Raw genomic sequence first — 19,150 nt, 5'->3', positions numbered from 1 at the left:
CTGGAATTCCTGCTCTCCTCACCTGATTCCCGCCGGGATTTTCCCTCGTGCCAGATGTTCCAGATGTTCCACTCTCCCCCTGCTGCTTGGAACTCGCTGGAGATTCCAGCTGGGAATCCTTTTCCTGCTGGGATGAGCTCTTCCCACCATCTCCCTGCGCATCCATCGCAGAATTTCCGTTCCCTTTCCATTGGTTGTTCCCAGCTCCGGGCTGAGCCGCGGCTTTGCCTGGGGTTTTCTTCTCCAGTCCTGCTTTGGGGGGGATTTTCTGCTCCCCAGCTTTTCCCAGGGAAGGCTCAGTGATCCTGACAGGAATTCTCTGTTTCAGGATATCTGGGACTGACACCACCGCCTTCAGAAGGGTTTTCCCAGTGCAAGATTCCTTCAGGGATCCAGTGGGATTTACCGCAGCTGCCGTGCGGATTTCGTCCGATTTTGCAGCTCCCACTCCTTTATTTGGTGGGATTTTAACTGAACTTCCCACATGGATCTCCCCAACAGCATTCCCAGAGTTTACCCCACCCTTGCAGGACGTTTTTCCAGGTGTTTTCTCCAGCTCTGTCCCAGTTTTTATCCCCGGATTTTCCCCCATTTCGAGCACGGATTCCTCCGCCGTCCCCTCTCTCTCTGCTCCAGCCACATCCCAGTTTTTCCCTGGAGCATCCCCACTTTTTGGGACAGCTTTCCTCTCCGTGGATGTTTCACAGCTGCTTTTCCCAGCCTCAGGAACAGGAGTTTTTTCTGGAGCAGCCGGCTCCGTGCTGGGCTGGGTGACACCGGGTGACGCCGCGGGAGCCGCGGCCGAGCTCGGGGACATTCCAGGGATGGCTCCTGCTGTTCCTCCAGCTGGGATCCCTTTGCTGGAAGATTCCAGAGGATCCACAGCAGGAGCAGAGGGCTCCTCATCCTCCTTTTGGATTTCCAGCTCTGGCTCATGCCCAGCCTCCTCCTTCCCCACTCCAGGTTTCTCCTCCGCCCTCGCTCCGGGTGATTTGCTGCCAGCAGGATCCATGGGAATCCCAATTTCAGGATCCAATCCCTCCACATCCATCCCTGCTCCTCCTTGCTGTGACTCTGGAATCTCCAGCTGTCCTGCTGGAATCTCCTCTGGGACATTTGGGTTGGGAATTTGGCCTTTCCTGGGCTCTCCCGATGGATTTCCGGGTGTGTTTTCAATTGTTCCCGATCCCTCTGGGATTTTTTTCAAGCCAGAGCTAAAAGTATTTCAAAGAAACCAAAGAAATCAAACCATGGAGGGAGAATTCCAGAATTCCCAGAAAGATCCAAGGGGTTTTCCTAGAGCATCAGGAAATGGGATTGGGAATTCTGTGGTACAAGGTGATAAATTGAGGTGAAGAATTCACATTTTGGAGAACTCAGGCCTTGGAAAATTTACATCCCAAGGAGGGAAAAATGGGAATATCCAACCAAAACAAAGCTTTGCTCTGTCTGCAGTTCCCAATCCTGAGAGAGCAGGTTTGGATTTGGTTTGGGTTTAAAATCCCTGTTTTCCATGGAAAACTCTCTGGGAAAACACAGCCCAAGGTGATGGAGCTTTCCAGGGAATTTCAGGCTCTTCCCTGAAGAAAACCACAGGATGAGCTTGGAATTAGGGATGGCTGTGCCTGGAGCATCAATTCCAGCAGAATTCCAGCAGGGAATTTCTGTTCCAAAATTTGGGAAAATCAGGATTGTCCAGGAGAGAGGGATTTGGGATCCCCCCTCAAAGGGATTTTCCTATTAATTTAATAATTTCTGGCTGTGCTCAGTTTGTTTTCTCTTCCATTGGGGTTCATGGAAATCTGGGATTCACTGAAAATTCCCCTCTGGATTAATGGAAAATGCAGCCTGGGAAAGGCAGAGCCCAAGGGTGGAGTTTTAATTAATTAAACTTCAGATAAAGAATGAGTAACTAATAATTAAAATTATAATTCTGGTACTTTCTGCTCCCTGTGAAACAGAATATAATAATTATGTGGAAAATGAGTGGAGCAAGGAAAAATGTCAATTTTCCAACTTTTCAGGAGCTGGGATTCAAGGAAAAGCCCCTTTTTAATTTTAATTTTAAATTGAATTTTAATTCCACCTGCCTGGAATCAAGAAGTGGCTGTGAGGAAGAGATTCCCATTAATTTGGGAATTAATGCTCCCAAAATTCAGCAGTTTCATGGAATGACAAGAAAAGAAACAGGATCTGGGAATTACAGAGCTTTTCCATAACAGAATTCCTTAAATTCTAGGATCATTCTTACACAATTTTGGGGATTTTAACAACAAAACTCATCCAGAAATCCAAACTGGAATCACAGAAAAAAAGGGATCAAAGTAGTATTTAACAAAAATTCCTAAAAATTCCTGGAATTCAGCAGTTGGGAAGAGGAATTCCAGAGGCAGGGATAGAGGGAAGAGCTGAGAATGGAATAAAAGCAACAGGAGGGGCCAGAACCTGAGCAGGGGAGAAAAATAAGGAAATTAGGATTTCACTCTATTTTTCCATTATTTTTTAACAAATCCCAAATATTTTTGCTCTGGAGCACATGGATTGGGAAAAAGGAGCAGCAGGACAAAGCTGGAGGGAGGCTCAGCAATCTCTAATTGTGGATAAACATTCCAAGAGGGGAAAATAATGGATAAAATTCCCCAAAATTCCCCAAAATCCTTGCAGGCTGTACCTTGCTTTGCTCCCCTCCTCTCTCTTCACTTCCCTTTTCCCACTTTCAGCCTGGAAAACAAAAGCCAAGTCAGGATTTTCCAGTTCCAGAGGAGGCACTGGGAAGGCAGTGAATTTGGGATTTGGGATGGATTTGGGCACAGACAGCAGGATCAGCTCCCTAAAATCCAATAATTCCTTATCCCTAAAATCCAACCATTCCTTATCCCTAAAATCCACTCATTCCTTACAAATCCCAATCCCTGTTCCTAAAATCCAACCATTCCTTATCCCTAAAATCCAATAATTCCTTATCCCTAAAATCCACTCATTCCTTATCCCTAAAATCCACTCATTCCTTACAAATCCCAATCCCTGTTCCTAAAATCCAACCATTCCTTATCCCTAAAATCCACTCATTCCTTACAAATCCCAGTCCCTGTTCCTAAAATCCAACCATTCCTTATCCCTAAAATCCAATAATTCCTTATCCCTAAAATCCAACAATTCCTTATCCCTAAAATCCAACCATTCCTTATCCCTAAAATCCAACCATTCCTTATCCCTAAAATCCAACCATTCCTTATCCCTAAAATCCAACCATTCCTTATCCCTAAAATCCACTCATTCCTTACAAATCCCAATTCCTGTTCCTAAAATCCAACCATTTTTTTATCCCTAAAATCCAATCATTCCTTATCCCTAAAATCAATCATTCCTTAAAAATCCCAATCCCTGTTCCTAAAATCCAACCATTCCTTATCCCTAAAATCCACTCATTCCTTACAAATCCCAGTCCCTGTTCCTAAAATCCAACCATTCCTTATCCCTAAAATCCAATCATTCCTTATCCCTAAAATCCAACAATTCCTTATCCCTAAAATCCAACCATTCCTTATCCCTAAAATCCAACCATTCCTTATCCCTAAAATCAATCATTCCTTATCCCTAAAATCCAACCATTCCTTATCCCTAAAATCCAATCATTCCTTACAAATCCCAATCCTTATTCCTAAAATCCAACCATTTTTTTATCCCTAAAATCCAATCATTTTTTATCCCTAAAATCCAATCATTCCTTATCCCTAAAATCAATCATTCCTTAAAAATCCCAATCCCTATCCCTAAAATCCTATAATTACCTACAAATCCCAATACCTATCCCTAAAATTCAACCATTCCTTATCCCTGTCATTAAAATCTAATAATTCCCTACAAATCCCAATCCATATTCCTAAAATCCAGCCATTCCTTAAAAATCCCCAATCCCTACCCCCAAAATCCAGCCATTCCTTATCCCTATCCCTAAAATCCAGTAATTCCCTACAAATCCCAATCCCTAAAATCCAGCCATTCTTTAAAAATCTCCAATTCCTATCCCTAAAATCCAGTAATTCCTTACAAATCCCAATCCCTGTTCCTAAAATCCAACCATTCCTTATCCCTAAAATCAATTATTCCTTAAAAATCCCAATCCCTATCCCTAAAATTCAACCATTCCTTATCCCTAAAATCCAATAATTCCCTACAAATCCCAATCCCTATCCCTAAAATCCAGGATTTATCTCAGAATCTGAAGGGGAAAATCCCAAACTCTGAGGGGAAAATCCTGATCCTGAGGGGAAAAAAAAATCCCAAAACATGAGGGAAAAAAAATCCCAAACTCTGAGGGAAAAAATAAAAACCCCAAACCCTGAAGAGAAAACCCCAACTGTGAAGGAAAATCAGGAAGAATCACAAACTCTGAGAGAAAAATCCCAAAACCAGAAGAAAAAAAATCCCATCTCTGACAGGAAAAATCCCAATACCCAAAGGGAAAATCCTCAACCCTGGCAGAAAAATCCTGAGGGGAAAAAATCCCAATACTGAAGGGGAAAATTCCAAACCTGAGAGAAACTGTGAGGGGAAAAAAAAAACCTAAACTTTGAGGGAAAAATTGCAACCCTGAGGGGGAAAAAATCCCAAACTCTGAGGGAAAAAATTCCCAGATCCTGAGGGAAAAAATCCAAACCCTGAGGGAAAAAATCTAAACCCTGAGGGAAAACAAAAATCCCAATTTTGAGGAAAAGATTTTAATTCTGAGTGAAAATCTCAATCCTGAGGGAAAAAAGTCCCAAACTCTGAAGGGGAAAAAAAAATCCCAGATCCTGAGGGAAAAAATCCAAACCCTGTGGGGAAAAAATCTAAACCCTGAGGGAAAATCTCAATCCTGAGGGAAAAAAAAATCCCAAATTTGAGGTAAAGATTTTAACCCTGAGTGAAAATCTCAACCCTGATGAAAAAAATCCAAACCCTGAGGGGAAAAAAAATCCCAATTTTGAGGTAAAAATTTTAACCCTGAGTGAAAATCTCAACCTTGAGGGAAAATATTGAAACCCTGAGGGAAAATATTGAAACCCTGAGGAAAATCCCAATCCTGGGGGGAAAAAAATCCCAACTTTGAGGTAAAAATTTTAACCCTGAGTGAAAATTCTAACCCTGAGGGAAAATATTCAAACCCTGAAGGGAAAAAATCCAAACCCTGAGGGAAAATATTCACACCTTGAGGGAAAAAAAATCCCAATTTTGAGGTAAAAATTTTAACCCTGAGGGAAAAAATAATCCCAACCCCGAGGGAAAAAAATTGCAAGCGTGAGGTGAAAAAAACCCCTCAACCCTGACAGAAAAATCCCAAAAATGAGGGAAAAAATCCCAAATTGGAGGGAAAAATTTTAATTCTGAGTGAAAATCTCAACCCTGAGGGAAAAAAAATCCAAACCCTGAGGGAAAATATTGAAACCCTGAGGAAAATCCCAATCCTGAGGGGAAAAAAATCCCAACTTTGAGGTAAAAATTTTAACCCTTAGTGAAAATTCTAACCCTGAGGGAAAATATTGAAATCCTGAAGGGAAAAAATCCAAACCCTGAGGGAAAATATTCACACCTTGAGGGAAAAAAAATCCCAATTTTGAGGTAAAAATTTTAACCCTGAGGGAAAAAATAATCCCAACCCCAAGGGAAAAAAATTGCAAGCGTGAGGTGAAAAAAACCCCTCAACCCTGACAGAAAAATCCCAAAAATGAGGGAAAAAATCCCAAATTTGAGGGAAAAATTTTAATTCTGAGTGAAAATCTCAACCCTGATGGAAAAAAAATCCAAACCCTGAGGGAAAATATTGAAACCCTGAGGGAAAATCCCAATCCTGAGGGGAAAAAATCCCAACTTTGAGGTAAAAATTTTAACCCTGAGTGAAAATTCTAACCCTGAGGGAAAAAATATTGAAATCCTGAAGGGAAAAATCCAAACCCTGAGGGAAAATATTCACACCCGGAGGGAAAAAAAAATCCCAATTTTGAGGTAAAAATTTTAACCCTGAGGGAAAAAATAATCCCAACCCCGAGGGAAAAAAATTGCAAGCGTGAGGTGAAAAAAACCCCTCAACCCTGACAGAAAAATCCCAAAAATGAGGGAAAAAAATCCCAAATTTGAGGGAAAAATTTTAATTCTGAGTGAAAATCTCAACCCTGATGGAAAAAAAATCCAAACCCTGAGGGAAAATATTGAAACCCTGAGGGAAAATCCCAATCCTGAGGGGAAAAAAATCCCAATTTTGAGGTAAAAATTTTAACCCTGAGGGAAAAAATAATCCCAACCCCGAGGGAAAAAAGCGTGAGGTGGGGAAAAAAACCCCTTAAAATTGACAGAAAAATCCCCAAAATGAGGGAAAAAAATCCCAAATTTGATGGAAAAATTTTAACCCTGAAGGAAAAAAAAATCCCAAGCATTGCAGGAAGATTATCCCACCCCAAAAAAAGCAGAATTTGTACCTGAGAAGCGTCTGGGTGGCAGGACAAGGAGCAGGTGAGTGTGTGCTCCCCCATGGAATAGGGGTACTGCTGCAGGAAACTGTGCATGTACCGTGCTGATTTGGGGCTGTCCAGCTGCAGGATGGCCTGGGGGAAAATCCCAAAGAAATAGATTTATTTCAATTTTTTTTCATTTCTGTAGAAAAATCCCAGAAATTCCTGAAGTTGCCCAAAGCGTTTCAGGTGGTTCGCGTCAATTTGTGGGCGTGGAAAGGGTTAAAAGTGGCTTAAAATGGTCTCATTTGGGGTGTAAAAGTGGGAAAAAAATTTAATTTGGATTGTCTCAAAATTTTGGAAAATATATGCTAAAGTCCTTCAAAGATTTTGCCAAAAAATTCCCAAACAAATTCTGATAAAATTTAAAAAAATCGCGATAAAAATGACTAAAAATGACTTCAAAAATCCTAAGAAATGCCCAAAAATTCTCCCCCAAATCTCCCCAAGAAATGCACAAAAATTCCCCCTAAATCTCCCTCAAAAAATACTAAGAAATGCCCAAAAATGCCAAAATTTTCCCCGCAAAAATTGGAAAAACCCTCCCCAAAAAATCCCAAGAAATGCCCAAAAATCCCCCCAAATCCCTCAACATTTCTGCAAAAATCTGCTAAAATCCCTCAAAAATTCTGTCAAAAATTCCCCCAAAAAATCCCACCAAATGCCCCCCAATCTCAAAAATCCCCCCAAATTAAAAAAAGCCCTAAAAAAATCCCCCTAAATTGCCCTAAAACCCCCAAAATTTTTAAAAAACCTTCCAAAAATCCCTAAAAAAATCTTCAAAAAATCCCCCCCAAATCCCCTAAAATTTCAAAAAAATTCCTCAAAAAATCCAAAATTTTCTCTGAAAAATCTCAAGAAGAGCCCAAAAATTTCCCTCGAAAATTAAAAAGAAGTCTCAAAACAATCCCCCCCAAAAACTTAAAAAACCCTCCAAAAATCCCTTACAAAATCTCCAAAATATCCACCCAAAATCCCAAAAAATACTCAAAAAATTCCCCCCAAAATTAAAAAAAATCCCCCAAAATCCCCATAAAAATCAGCAGCCCCTGAAAAATCTCTAAAAAAATCCTCCAAAAATCCCAGGAAATGCCCAAAAATTCTCCCTAGAAATTCAAAAAAATCCTCGCAAAAATTTAAAACAATTGAAAAACAAAAATTTAAAAAATTCCAAAAAATAAAAAATAAATAAAATAAAAAATTTTCAACATTTTCCCAAAAAAACCCTCAAGAAATGCCCCAAAATCCCCTCAAAAATCCCCCAAACACCCAAAATCTCCTTGTTTAGTGCCTGCACCCATTGCTGGTTGCTGAGCACGGCGCAGTGCTCCACCTTCACTCCTGGAACCCCTCAGCTAAAAATACCCCAGAAACTCTCAAAAAATCCCAAAAAAAACCCCCAAAATTCCCCCAAAATCCCAAAATATCCCCCCAAATTGCCCCAAATCTCCCCAGTTTTCAGTCTGTACCCGCTGGCGGTTGCTGAGCACAGCACAGTGCTCCACCTTGCCGAAGCACAAACCACCTTCACTCCTGGAACTCCTCAGCTAAAAATACCCCCAAAATTCACAAAAAATCCCACAAAAATCACCATAAAATCCCACAAAATCCCAAAATATCCCCCAAAAATCCCCTAAATCTCCTCAGTTTTCAGTCTGTACCCGCTGGCAGTTGCTGAGCACAGCGTAGTGCTCCACCTTGCCGAAGCACAAACCACCTTCACTCCTGGAACCCCTCAGCTAAAAATACCCCAGAAATTCACAAGAAATCCCACAAAAACCCCACAAAATCCCACAAAAATCCCCATAAAATCCCCCAAATCTCCTCAGTTTTCAGTCTGTACCCGCTGGCAGTTGCTGAGCACAGCGTAGTGCTCCACCTTGCCGAAGCACAAACCACCTTCACTCCTGGAACCCCTTGGCTAAAAATATCCCAAAAATTCACAAAAAATCCCACAAAAATCCCCAAAACCCCCCAAAATCCCCCAAATGTCCCTGATTTGCCATCCATACCCGCTGGCGGTTGCTGAGCACGGCGTAGTGCTCCACCTTGCCGAAGCATGAACCACCTTCACTCCTGGAACCCCTTGACTAAAAATACCCCAGAAATTGACAAAAAATCCCCCAAAAACCCCCCAAAATCCCCCAAATGTCCCAATTTGCAGTCCATACCCGCTGGCGGTTGCTGAGCACGGCGTAGTGCTCCACCTTGCCGAAGCGCAGCCCCGCACAAACCACCTCCAGCTCCCGGAAACCCTCGGCCGGGAGGTTCCCCAGGTGAACGAGCTGGGAGCGCAGAGAGGCTGCATCCACCTGAGGGGCACAGGGAATGGGTATGGGGGAAAAATGGGGAAAAATGGGGAAAAAGGGGGATTGGGGGAGGGAAAGAAGGGGGGAAAAGGGGAAAAGAGCGAGGGGAAGGAGGGAGGGAGAAAAGAGGAAAAGGGGGCGAGGAAAAAAGGAGAAAAGGGAAAAAAGGGAGAAAACGAGAAAAGGAGAGAAAGTAAAATAGGGGGAAAAGGGGAAAAAGGAAATAAGGAAAAAAGGAAAAAAAAGGAGAAAAGAAGAAAAGGAGAGAAAGTAAAATAGGGGAAAAATGGAAATAAGGAAATAAGGAAAAAAGGAAAAAAAAGGAGAAAAAAAGAAAAGGAGAGAAAGTAAAATAGGGGGAAAAGGGGGAAAAAGGAGGAAATGGAGGAAAAGGAGAAAAGGAGAAAAAGGGGAAAAAAGGGGAAAAAAAAAGGGGAAAAAAAGGGGAAAAAAAAGGGGAAAAAAGGGAAAAGGGGAAAAAGGGGAAAAAAGGGGGAAAAAGGGGAAAAAGGAGGAAAAGGAGGAAAAGGAGGAAAAGGAGGAAAAGGAGGAAAAAGAAAAAAGAAGGAAAAAAGGAGAAAAAAGAAAAAAGAAGGAAAAAAGGAGAAAAGAGAAAGGGGAAAAGGATGGGGAAATGGAAAGGGAAAAAAGGAGGAAAGGGGGAAAGAAGAAGGGAAAGAATGGCAAAAGGGGGTAAACAGGGGAAAAAGGGAAAATTTTGGGATAAAGAGGAAAAAATTTGGGATAAAGAGGAAAAACTCACCTTGGGATCAGAATCTTTGATGAGAGCAATAAAAATCGCCTCCTTTAGGGACAAGAAATGGGATGAGACTTTAATTAATGATTATTCATATTGGATTAAAAACTAATAAATGATTAATCATTCATAAATGAAAGGTTCATCACGTAAAAAAAAAAAAAAAAATTCCCAGGATCAATTGCCAGTTGGAAAAATCCCTTGTTTTAAACACCAGGAAGTGCTAAAAACTCAACTGAAATACCAAACCCTGCTTGAAGTGGGAAGTTTTTCTGGAATTTTCCCCACAGTTCCCATAATCCAAATCATCCCAACAATCCTGATAACCCAAATAATCCTGGTAATCCTAATAATCCCCCAATACTGATAATCCAAATAATTCACATATAATCCAGATAATCCCCATAATCCCCAAATCCTCAATCTCGATAATGCAAATAATCCCCATAAACTGGGTAATCCTGATAATCAAATAATTCTGATAATCCAGATAATCACCATAATCCCTAATCTAAACAAACCCATTAATTCCAATAATCCACATATAATCCCCATAATCCCACCAATCCCAATAACCTGACCTTCTCCCCAGGCTGTGGTGCCAGAGTTTGGGGTGCAGAGTGAGCTGGTTCCCATCCTCAATTCCCAAATCCCCCCAGTCCCAATAATCCCAATAATCAAAATATCCCCATAATTCCAACAATCCCCATAATTTCCATAATCCCAACAATGTCCATAATCCTAACAATTCCCATAACCCCACTAATTCCCCAATAACCCCACCTCGTCCCCCAGGCTATGGTGTCAGGGTTTGGGGTACACACTGAGCTGGTTCCCATCCACAATTCCCAAATCCCCCCAGTGCCAATAATCCCACCAATCCCAATAACCTGACCTTCTCCCCAGGCTGTGGTGCCAGAGTTTGGGGTGCAGAGTGAGCTGGTTCCCATCCTCAATTCCCAAATCCCCCCAGTCCCAATAATCCCAATAATCCCACTAATCCCAGTAATCCCATTTCCCACCTCATCCCCCAGGCTGTGGTGCCGTGGTTCTGGCTGCACACTGAGCTGGTTCCCCTCCATGGCCATGGGGAAGCAGCCGTAGAACCGCGCCATGGCCTCGGCGCCGCGCCGCGCCAGCTCCACGTACGCCTGCACAGAAAATGGACAATAAAATAAAAATTAAAATATACTCCCAAAATGATCCCCAAATAATAATGCAAAAAAATCCGCCCCCGAAATTCCACCTAAATGCACGGGGTTACCCAGAACTGCCAAAAATTACCTCATAAAATTGGTGAAATAAATCTCAAAAAATTCATGAAATAATTATAAAGATTCACAGAAAAATTCACAAAATAATCCTCAATAATAATAATAATAATAATAACAATAATAATAATAATAATAAATTCCACCCCCAAAATCCCACCCAAATGCAGGTTCCCCAGAACTGCCAAAAATCTCCCAAAAAATCTCCCAAAAATCCCCCAAAATATCCCAAAAAATCCCCAAAAAACCCGCTAAAAATTCTCAAAAATCCCCAAAAAATTCTCAAAAATTTCCCCCCAAAATTCCCCCAAAAAATCTCCTAAAAAATTCTCAAAATATTATCAAAAATCCCCAAAAACCCCCTAAAAAAACCCTAAAAAATCTCCAAAACAGCCGCAAAAAAACCCCTAAAAGTCTTTTAAAAAAATCCTCAAATTTTCTCAAAAAATCCCCTAAAAATCTGTAAAAACACCCTAAAAACTCCCAAAAAACTGCACAAAACCCCCTAAAAATTGCCAAAAAATGTCTCAAAAATCCCACAAAAATCCCTAAAAAATTCTCAAAAAATCCCTAAAAATCCCCCAAAAATTCTCAAAAAAAAAAATCCCCTAAAAAAAAATCCCCTAAAAATCCCCAAAAAACCCCCCTAAAAATCCCAACAAAATTTCTCAAAAATCCCCTAAAAATCCCAAGAAAGCCCCTAAAAATCCCCCAAACCCCCTAAAAATCTCAACAATTCTCAAAAAAAATTCTCAAAAATCCCTAAAAAATCCTCTAAAATGTCCCCCCAAAAAACCCTAAAAATTCTCAAAAATCCCAAAAAATCCTCAAAAAATCCCCTAAAAATTCCCCAAACCTCTCCTAAAAATCTCACAAAAATATCTCAAAAATCCCCTAAAAATTCCTAAAAACCACCTAAAAATATAAAAAAAAATTCTCAAAAATCCCCTAAAAATCCCCAAAAAAACCCCGAAAAATCCCAACAAAATTTCTCAAAAATCCCCCAAAAATCCCAAGAAAGCCCCTAAAAATCCCCAAAAACCCCTAAAAATCTCAACAATTCTCAAAAAAATTTCTCAGAAATCCCTAAAAAATCCCCTAAAATGTCCCCCCAAAAAACCCTAAAAATTCTCAAAAAATCCTCAAAAAATCCCCAAAACCCCTCCTAAAAACCTCAAAAAAAAATTCCCAAAAAACCCCTAAAAATCTCCAAAAAATTTCTCAAAAATCCCCCAAAAATCCTTAAAAAAATCCTCTAAAAATCCACAAAAAAGCCCTTAAAATCAGCAAAAAAAATCCCCTAAAAATCCACAAAAAATCCCTAAAAAATCCCCAAGAATCCTCAACCCCCCATCTTTATCCTGATGTCCCAAAATTCCTGAAATTGCCGAGTTTCACCTTTTTATGGGAAGAGAGGATGAGCAGGTCCCTCAGGGTTCCAAAGGGTTTGGCCAGGTTGGAGATTTCCTCAGGGGAGCAGCCCTTGTCAGGGAGGTTGGAGATCAGCAGCACACAGGATTCCTCAGGATCCTATGGAATTTTTGGGAATTTTTGGGATTTTTTTGGGGAATTTTTCCTTTTCAATCCCGATCCCGAATCCCCACAGATCGATGTTCCCGCCCCCGTCGGGGATTTGGGATTTTTCCATGGGAGTTGTGGGGTTGGTTGGAGGTTGGGATTTTGGGAATGATGGGGAAGGGTTGAAATTCCCAAATTCCAAAATTTCCACAACTTCCCAAATTCCCACAATCCATATAATTCCCAAATTCCTACAATTCCCAAATCCCAATTTTTAAATCCCCACAATTCCACAAATTACCCCAAATCCCCCAATCTCTAGATACCCACAGTTCCCAAAATCCTAATTCCCAAATTCCTGAAATTCCCAGAATTCCTCTAATCCCCACAATTTCCAAAATTCCCCAAATCCTCCCAATTCCTACAATTCCCAAATTCCCTTAATTCCCCCCAATTCCCAAAATTTCCCAAATTCCCCCAACCCCACAAATCCCCAAATTCCCCAAATTTCCCCCAAAATCCCAAATTTCCCCTGACCTCCCCTCCTGGTTCCGTGGGTTCCTCGTTGGTTGGGGGCTCTGAAAAACCAGGAAAAGGAGGAGGGAGCTCAATCCTTGGGAATTCCCAAAATTCCCAAATTTCCCTTTTAACCCTTTCCATCCCCATCTCCCCAAAATTCCCATTTTTCCCCAATTTTTTTCCAATTTTTTCCCCATTTTTTCCAAGTTTTTTTCTCTTTTTTTTTCAATTTTTTTCCCATTTTCCCCAACTTTTAAAATCCCATTTTCCCAAGGATTTTTTTTCACTCTCCCATTTTTACCCATTTTTCCCCCAATTTCCTCAAAATTTTTCCATTTTTCTAATTTTTTTCCATTTTTCCAATACTCCCCCCCAAGTTTTTCCCCAAATTTTTTATAACTAATTTTCCCAAGGGCTTTTCACACTCTCCCAGTTTTTTCCCAATTTTCTCAAAATTTTCCCATTTTTCAATTTTTCCCCCATTTTCCCAAGGTTTTTTTCTCACCCCCTCATTTTTTTTCCCATTTTCTTAAATTTTCCCAATTTTTTCCCAATTTCCCCCCATTTTCCCAGGTTTTTATCCCATTTTCCCCAATGTTTCCCCAGCTTTTTAAATCCCATTTTCCCAAGAATTTTTCTCATTTTCCCCATTTTTACCCCAATGTTATAAAAATTTTCCTATTTTTCAAAAATTTTTCCCCATTTTTTTAATTTTCCCCAATTTTCCCAAGTTTTTTATTCCCATTTTCCCAAGGATTTTTCTCACTCTCCCAAATTTTTTTCCCATTTTCTTAAATCTTCCCAATTTTTTTCCCTTTTTCCCAATTTCCCCCCATTTTCCTGATTTTTTCCTCAACTCTCAAAATCCCATTTCCCAATGATTTTTTACATTCTCCCAATCTTCTCAAAATTTTCCCATTTTTCAATTTTTTTTCCATTTTTCAATTTTTATTCCCTTTTTCCAATTTTTTCCCACTTTCCCAAGATTTATTTTTCCCATTTCCCCAGTTTTTTCATTTCTTTTCTATTTCCCATTTTCTCAACTTTTTTATTCCAATTTTTCCCACCCAATTTTTCCTCCCAATTTTACTCCCATTTCCCCAAGACCTTCCCCACTATTCCAAAATTTATTTTCCCTTTTTCCAGGTTTCTTTTTCCATTTTTCCCCCATTTTTTACCCATTTCCTTTTCCCCAATTTCTTCATTCCCATTTCCCAACATTTTCTTTCCCTTTCTCCAAATTATTTCCCACTTTTCCAAGATTTATTTTTCCCGTTTCCCCACATTTCCTTTTTCCTTTTCCCCCCCTATTTCCCACATTTTTTCCCAATTTTCTTCCCATTTTCTCTTCAAATTTCCCCATTTTTTTCCCCTGAAATTCCCAAAAATTCCCAAAATTTCCCAGAATTACCTGGCCCAGGCTCAGCCTCTGGGGTTGTCCCAGTTTCCCCCATCCCATCCTGATCTGGGGGATTTTTGGGATTGGGATTTTTGGGATCAGAATTTTCCAATTCTGGAATTTCCAGCGTGGCCTCAGCTGCAGCTTTTCCTGTGGGACAAAACCAGCAATTCCTTCTTTACCCATTTCTCAATTTTTCCCATTTTCCCAATTTTTCCCCATTTTCCTTTCCCCCCCCCATTTCCCCAAATTTTCCCACTTTTTCCCCCATTTTCTTTTCCCAATTTTCCCAAGTTTTTTTGCATTTTCTCAGATTTTTTCCATTTTCCCATTTCCCTGAGTTTCCCCCACTTCCCCCTTTTTTTCCCCATTTCCCAAATTTTCCTTGTATTTTTCAATTTTTCCCTTTTCCCAATTTTTCCCATTTTCCTCCATTTTCCTTCCCCCCATTTTTTCCCACTTTCTTCCCCATTTCCCACATTTTTCTTGTATTTTTCAATTTTTCCCAAATTCCAAATTTTTCTCCATTTTCCTAACCCCCATATCCCCAGATTTTTTCCTTATTTTTCCCCTTTTTTTCCCATTTCCCCACCTTTTTCCCATTTTTCCCCATTTTCTTTTCCCATTTTTCCCCATTTTTTATTTTTTCCCTTTCCCATTTTTTCAATTTTCTCCCTTTCCCCACTTTTTCCCCATTTCCCACTTTCCTCCCCCTTTTTTCCCATTTTCCTGAGTTTTTTTCCCTTTTTTCAATTCTTCCCTATTTTCCCATTTTCTCCCTTTTTTTGCCATTTTCCCAAATTTTTCCCACTTTTCTTCTTTCTTTTCTCCTTTTCCTGAGTTTCTCCCATTTTTCATTTTTCCCCCATTTTCCCAAATTTTCTTTTACTCTTTTCCCAGTTTTTCCCATTTTCCCAAGTTTTATCCCCATTTTTCAATTTTCCCCACATTTCTCCATTTCTCTAATTTTCCTTTTTTTTCCCAACTTCCCATTTTTTCCTCAAATTTGCAGTTTTTTCTATTTTTCCCCCTTTTCTAGAATTTTGTTTCCTCATTTTTCCAAAATCTTTTTCCCAAGTTTTTTCCCCATTTTCCTTCCATCCCCAATTTCCCATTTTCCAATTTTTTTTCAATTTTTCAATGATTTTCCCCAATTTTTTCCCCAAATTCTTTCTGTTTTCCTGAATTTTGTTTTCTCATTTTCCCAATTTTCCATTTTTTTCCCAATTTTCCAATTTTTTTCCCCAATTTCCCCTCACCTCCCACATTTGAGGTTTTCTTGACTTTCTTCTCTCCTGACACTTTCTTCACTTTTTCCTTTTTCCCTACAAAAAGGGATCAATTCAGACTTTTTAGGATAAAAAAAATCTCAAAATTTAAATTAATTCCAGGGGAATAAGAGGAAAAAAAAAGATTTTGGGGAAAAATTAATTTTTGGAAGAAAAAGGAGGAATTTTTGGGGAAAAAACTTGGATTTGGGGAAAAAATTTGGATTTTTGAGGGCAAAAATGCCCAAATTTAAATAAATTTCTTTAAATTAATTTTTCCAGGAGAATTTGGGGATAAAAAGAGAGGATTTTGAGGAAAGAAGTGAATTTTAGAAGGATTTTGGGAGAAAAAATAGAATTTTTGGGAGAAAAAGATGGAATTTGGGGAAGAAATTTGGATTTTTTTAGTGTAAAAAGTCCCAAAATTTAAGTGAATTCTAGGGGAATCTGAGGGGGAGAACAGGAGGATTTGGGGGAAAAAAGGTGGATTTTAGAACAATTCTGGGGGAAAAATTTGGATTTTGGGGAGAAAATAAAGAAATTTTTTAGGAGAAAAGTCAAATATTTTTGGAGGAAAAAAAGGTAGGAATGTTTTTGGGAAAAAAAAAGATGGATTTGGAGGGGAAAAAATTCAGATTTTTAGCAGAAATTATCCCAAAATTTGGCTTAATTCCCAAATATGAAATTAACTTCCAAATATGGAATTGATTTCCAAATATGGAATTAACTTCCATATATGGAATTAATGACCAAATATGGAATTGATTTCCAAATATGGAATTGATCCCCAAAAGGAGCTCATGAATGGGAGAAAATCAAGGATTTTTAACCCAAGAAAATTAATTATTTTAATTAATGAACTAGATTTATTAATAACTAATTAAGCTATTAATTAATTCTTGATTAATTAATCTCAGCCTCACCTGTCAAGGTTTTTGAGTTCTTGGTGCTGGTGCTTGGAACTTTCCTGGGAGGATAAAAAAGACACCAAAAAAAATCAATTTAATTGTAATTATTAATTATTAAACTCCAAGGTTTGAGCCCCTCAGGTCCCCAAATATTGTAATTAACATTAATTAATTAATGAAGCTCTTACTTGGTGCTGGTTGGAGTTTTTTTGGGGTTCAGGACTTTCTTTTTCACTGTTTTTTTCACCTGGAATGGGGAAAAAATTGGGGTTTATTGGTAATTAATAATAATAATCATAAATAGGATTCTGAACTTTATTTAACTAATGTTAATTAAGTAATGAACTATTAATTATGTACACTGCTAATTAAATAATTATACTGATCTAGTAATAAATAAACCAATTTAATTTCTTTAAAAAATGTGATTTATTAATAACTGATATGAAAGAGAACCCTAAGCTTTAATGAATTAATGATGATTAATGAAATATTAATTATTTCCAATGCTAATTAAATAATTACATAAATCCAATAATGAATAAAACAAAATGAATATAAATAAATCAAAATATAAAAACAAATAAAACAATTAATTTCTACAAAAAAAGAAAAAATCAGAATTATGAAATTAACTTTTTCTTCCAAAAAAGGGAAAATCTGGAATGAAAAAAATGCAATTCCAGATTTTTCATTCCCCCCAAAAATTGGGAAATTTAGAATGAGAAATGGAAATTCCATTTTTTCACCCCCAAAAAATTGGGGAAAATCAAGAATCAGGACCTGCACTTCCATAATTCTTTATTTTTTCCCTAAAATCCAGGAAAATGTGGAATTGGGAAATCCACTTCTGGGTCTGTTATTCCCAAAAAAAGGAGGAAATTTTGGAATGAGGAACTGGAACTTCACCCTTGTTCCAGAGATTTCCATGGAATTCCTGGATTTTGGAATAGAATTCTTGCTCCTACTTGGAATTCCCAGATCCTGGGGTGGAATTCCCAAATCCCAGCTGGAATTCTTGAATTTTGGCCTGGAATTCTGACTCCTGGTTGGAATTCCCACTTGGAATTGCCATTCTTGGTTGGAACTCTCAGATCTCTGTTGGAATTCCCAGCTGGAATTCCCAGATCCTGAGCTGGAATTCCTGCTCAGGGCTGAAATTCTCACTCCCATCCTCATTTCCCAAATCTTGGTTGGAATTCCTGAACCCAGGTTGGAATTCTCAGATCCCAATTGGAATTCTTGAATCCCAGCTGGAATTCCTGGCTGGAATTCCCAGATCCCGACCAGAATTTCCAGTCAGAATTCCCAGTTGGAATTCCTGGTCAGAATTCCCAGATCCTGGTTGGAATTCCCAGGTTCTAGCTGGAATCCCCTATCAGAATTCCTGGCTCCTGGTCAGAATTCCCTGTCAGAATTCCCAGCTCCCAGTCAGAATTCTGTTTGGAATTCCCAGCTCCTAATCAGAATTCCTGGACAGAATTCCCAGCTACCAGTCAGAATTCCCAGTTGGAATTCCCATCTCCCAGTGAGAATCCCCAGCTCCCAGTGAGAATTCCCAGTTGGAATTCCCAGCTCCTAATCAGAATTCCCTGTGAGAATTCCCAGCTCCCAGTTAGGATTCCCAGCTCCCGGTCACCATCCCCATCCCCATCCCCATCCCCATCCCCATCCCATCCCCATCCCCATCCCCATCCCATCCCATCCCATCCCCATCCCCATCCCCATTCCCATCCCCATCCCATCCCATCCCCATCCCATTCCCATCCCCATCCCATTCCCATCCCATTCCATCCCCATCCCCATCCCATCCCATTCCCATCCCCATCCCATCCCATCCCATCCCATCCCATCCCATCCCATTCCCATCCCATCCCATCCCATCCCATCCACCCATCCCATCCCATCCCATCCCATCCCATCCCATCCCATCCCATCCCATCCCATCCCATCCCATCCCATCCCATCCCATCCCATCCCATCCCATTCCCATTCCCATCCCCATTCCCATCCCATCCCATCCCATCCCATCCCATCCCATCCCATCCCATCCCCACCTGTGTCCCTGTTCCCCGCGGTCTCTCGGCCACGCTGATCCTGACGCGTTTCCCGTTGAGCAGAACCGGCGCCGTCTCCCCAAACTTGACGGCGGCGATCACGGCCTCCTTGTAATTCATCTCCAGGTACGCCTGGAACGCACAGAATTCCCTCAATTCCTGGTTAGGGGGGGTTCTGGGATAAGTCCCTGGCTGGGAAATGTGGGATTTGGTTTGGGAATTGCAGGGAGGGAATTTAAGAGTGGGAGGGGGAAAGGGGAGGAGGGAAAAGGAAGGGGAAGGGAAGGGGAAGGGAAAGGGAAAGAAGGAAACAAAGGAAAAGAAGGGGGAAAGGAAAGGAAAAATGGGAAAAGGGAAGGAAAAAAGGGTGGGGAAAAGGGAGGGAAAAGGAGGGAAAAGGGAGGGAAAGGGAGGAATAAGGAAGGAGGGAAAAGGAGGAAAGGGAAAAGGGAAAGAAAAGGGAGGGAAAAGGGAGGGAAAAGGGAGGGAAAAGGGAGGGAAAAGGGAAAGGAAAAAAGGGTGGGGGAAAGGGAGGGAAAAGGGAGGGAAAAGAAAAAATGGAAAAGAAATGGGAAAGGAAGAAAAAAAGGGAGAAAGAAAAACGAAGGGAAACAAGGGGGGAAGGAAACACAAGGAAAAAAGGAAAGAAAAAAGGG

At 40.1% G+C, this 19,150-nt stretch overlaps 1 protein-coding gene across 1 annotated transcript in view; it reads right to left on the bottom strand.

The window, feature by feature from the left end:
• The window catches only part of ZNF638 (zinc finger protein 638), a 48,880-nt gene that overhangs the window by 4,950 nt on the left and 24,780 nt on the right, over positions 1-19,150 (bottom strand). Inside the window, exons 8-19 of the mRNA XM_079306324.1 lie at positions 18,495-18,626; positions 16,626-16,702; positions 16,453-16,496; positions 14,274-14,411; positions 12,881-12,921; positions 12,224-12,355; positions 10,577-10,705; positions 9,561-9,602; positions 8,660-8,800; positions 6,456-6,581; positions 2,672-2,721; positions 23-1,214 (exon numbers count right to left, since the gene is read on the bottom strand). Of these exons, the coding sequence (XP_079162450.1) occupies positions 23-1,214; positions 2,672-2,721; positions 6,456-6,581; positions 8,660-8,800; positions 9,561-9,602; positions 10,577-10,705; positions 12,224-12,355; positions 12,881-12,921; positions 14,274-14,411; positions 16,453-16,496; positions 16,626-16,702; positions 18,495-18,626 (2,244 nt within the window). The remainder of the gene's footprint in view (positions 1-22; positions 1,215-2,671; positions 2,722-6,455; positions 6,582-8,659; positions 8,801-9,560; positions 9,603-10,576; positions 10,706-12,223; positions 12,356-12,880; positions 12,922-14,273; positions 14,412-16,452; positions 16,497-16,625; positions 16,703-18,494; positions 18,627-19,150) is intronic.

This window comes from Erithacus rubecula (genome assembly GCF_903797595.1).
Source record: "Erithacus rubecula genome assembly, chromosome: 5".
Lineage (NCBI taxonomy): Eukaryota > Metazoa > Chordata > Aves > Passeriformes > Muscicapidae > Erithacus > Erithacus rubecula.
This window is presented reverse-complemented; position numbering and strand designations above follow the sequence as displayed.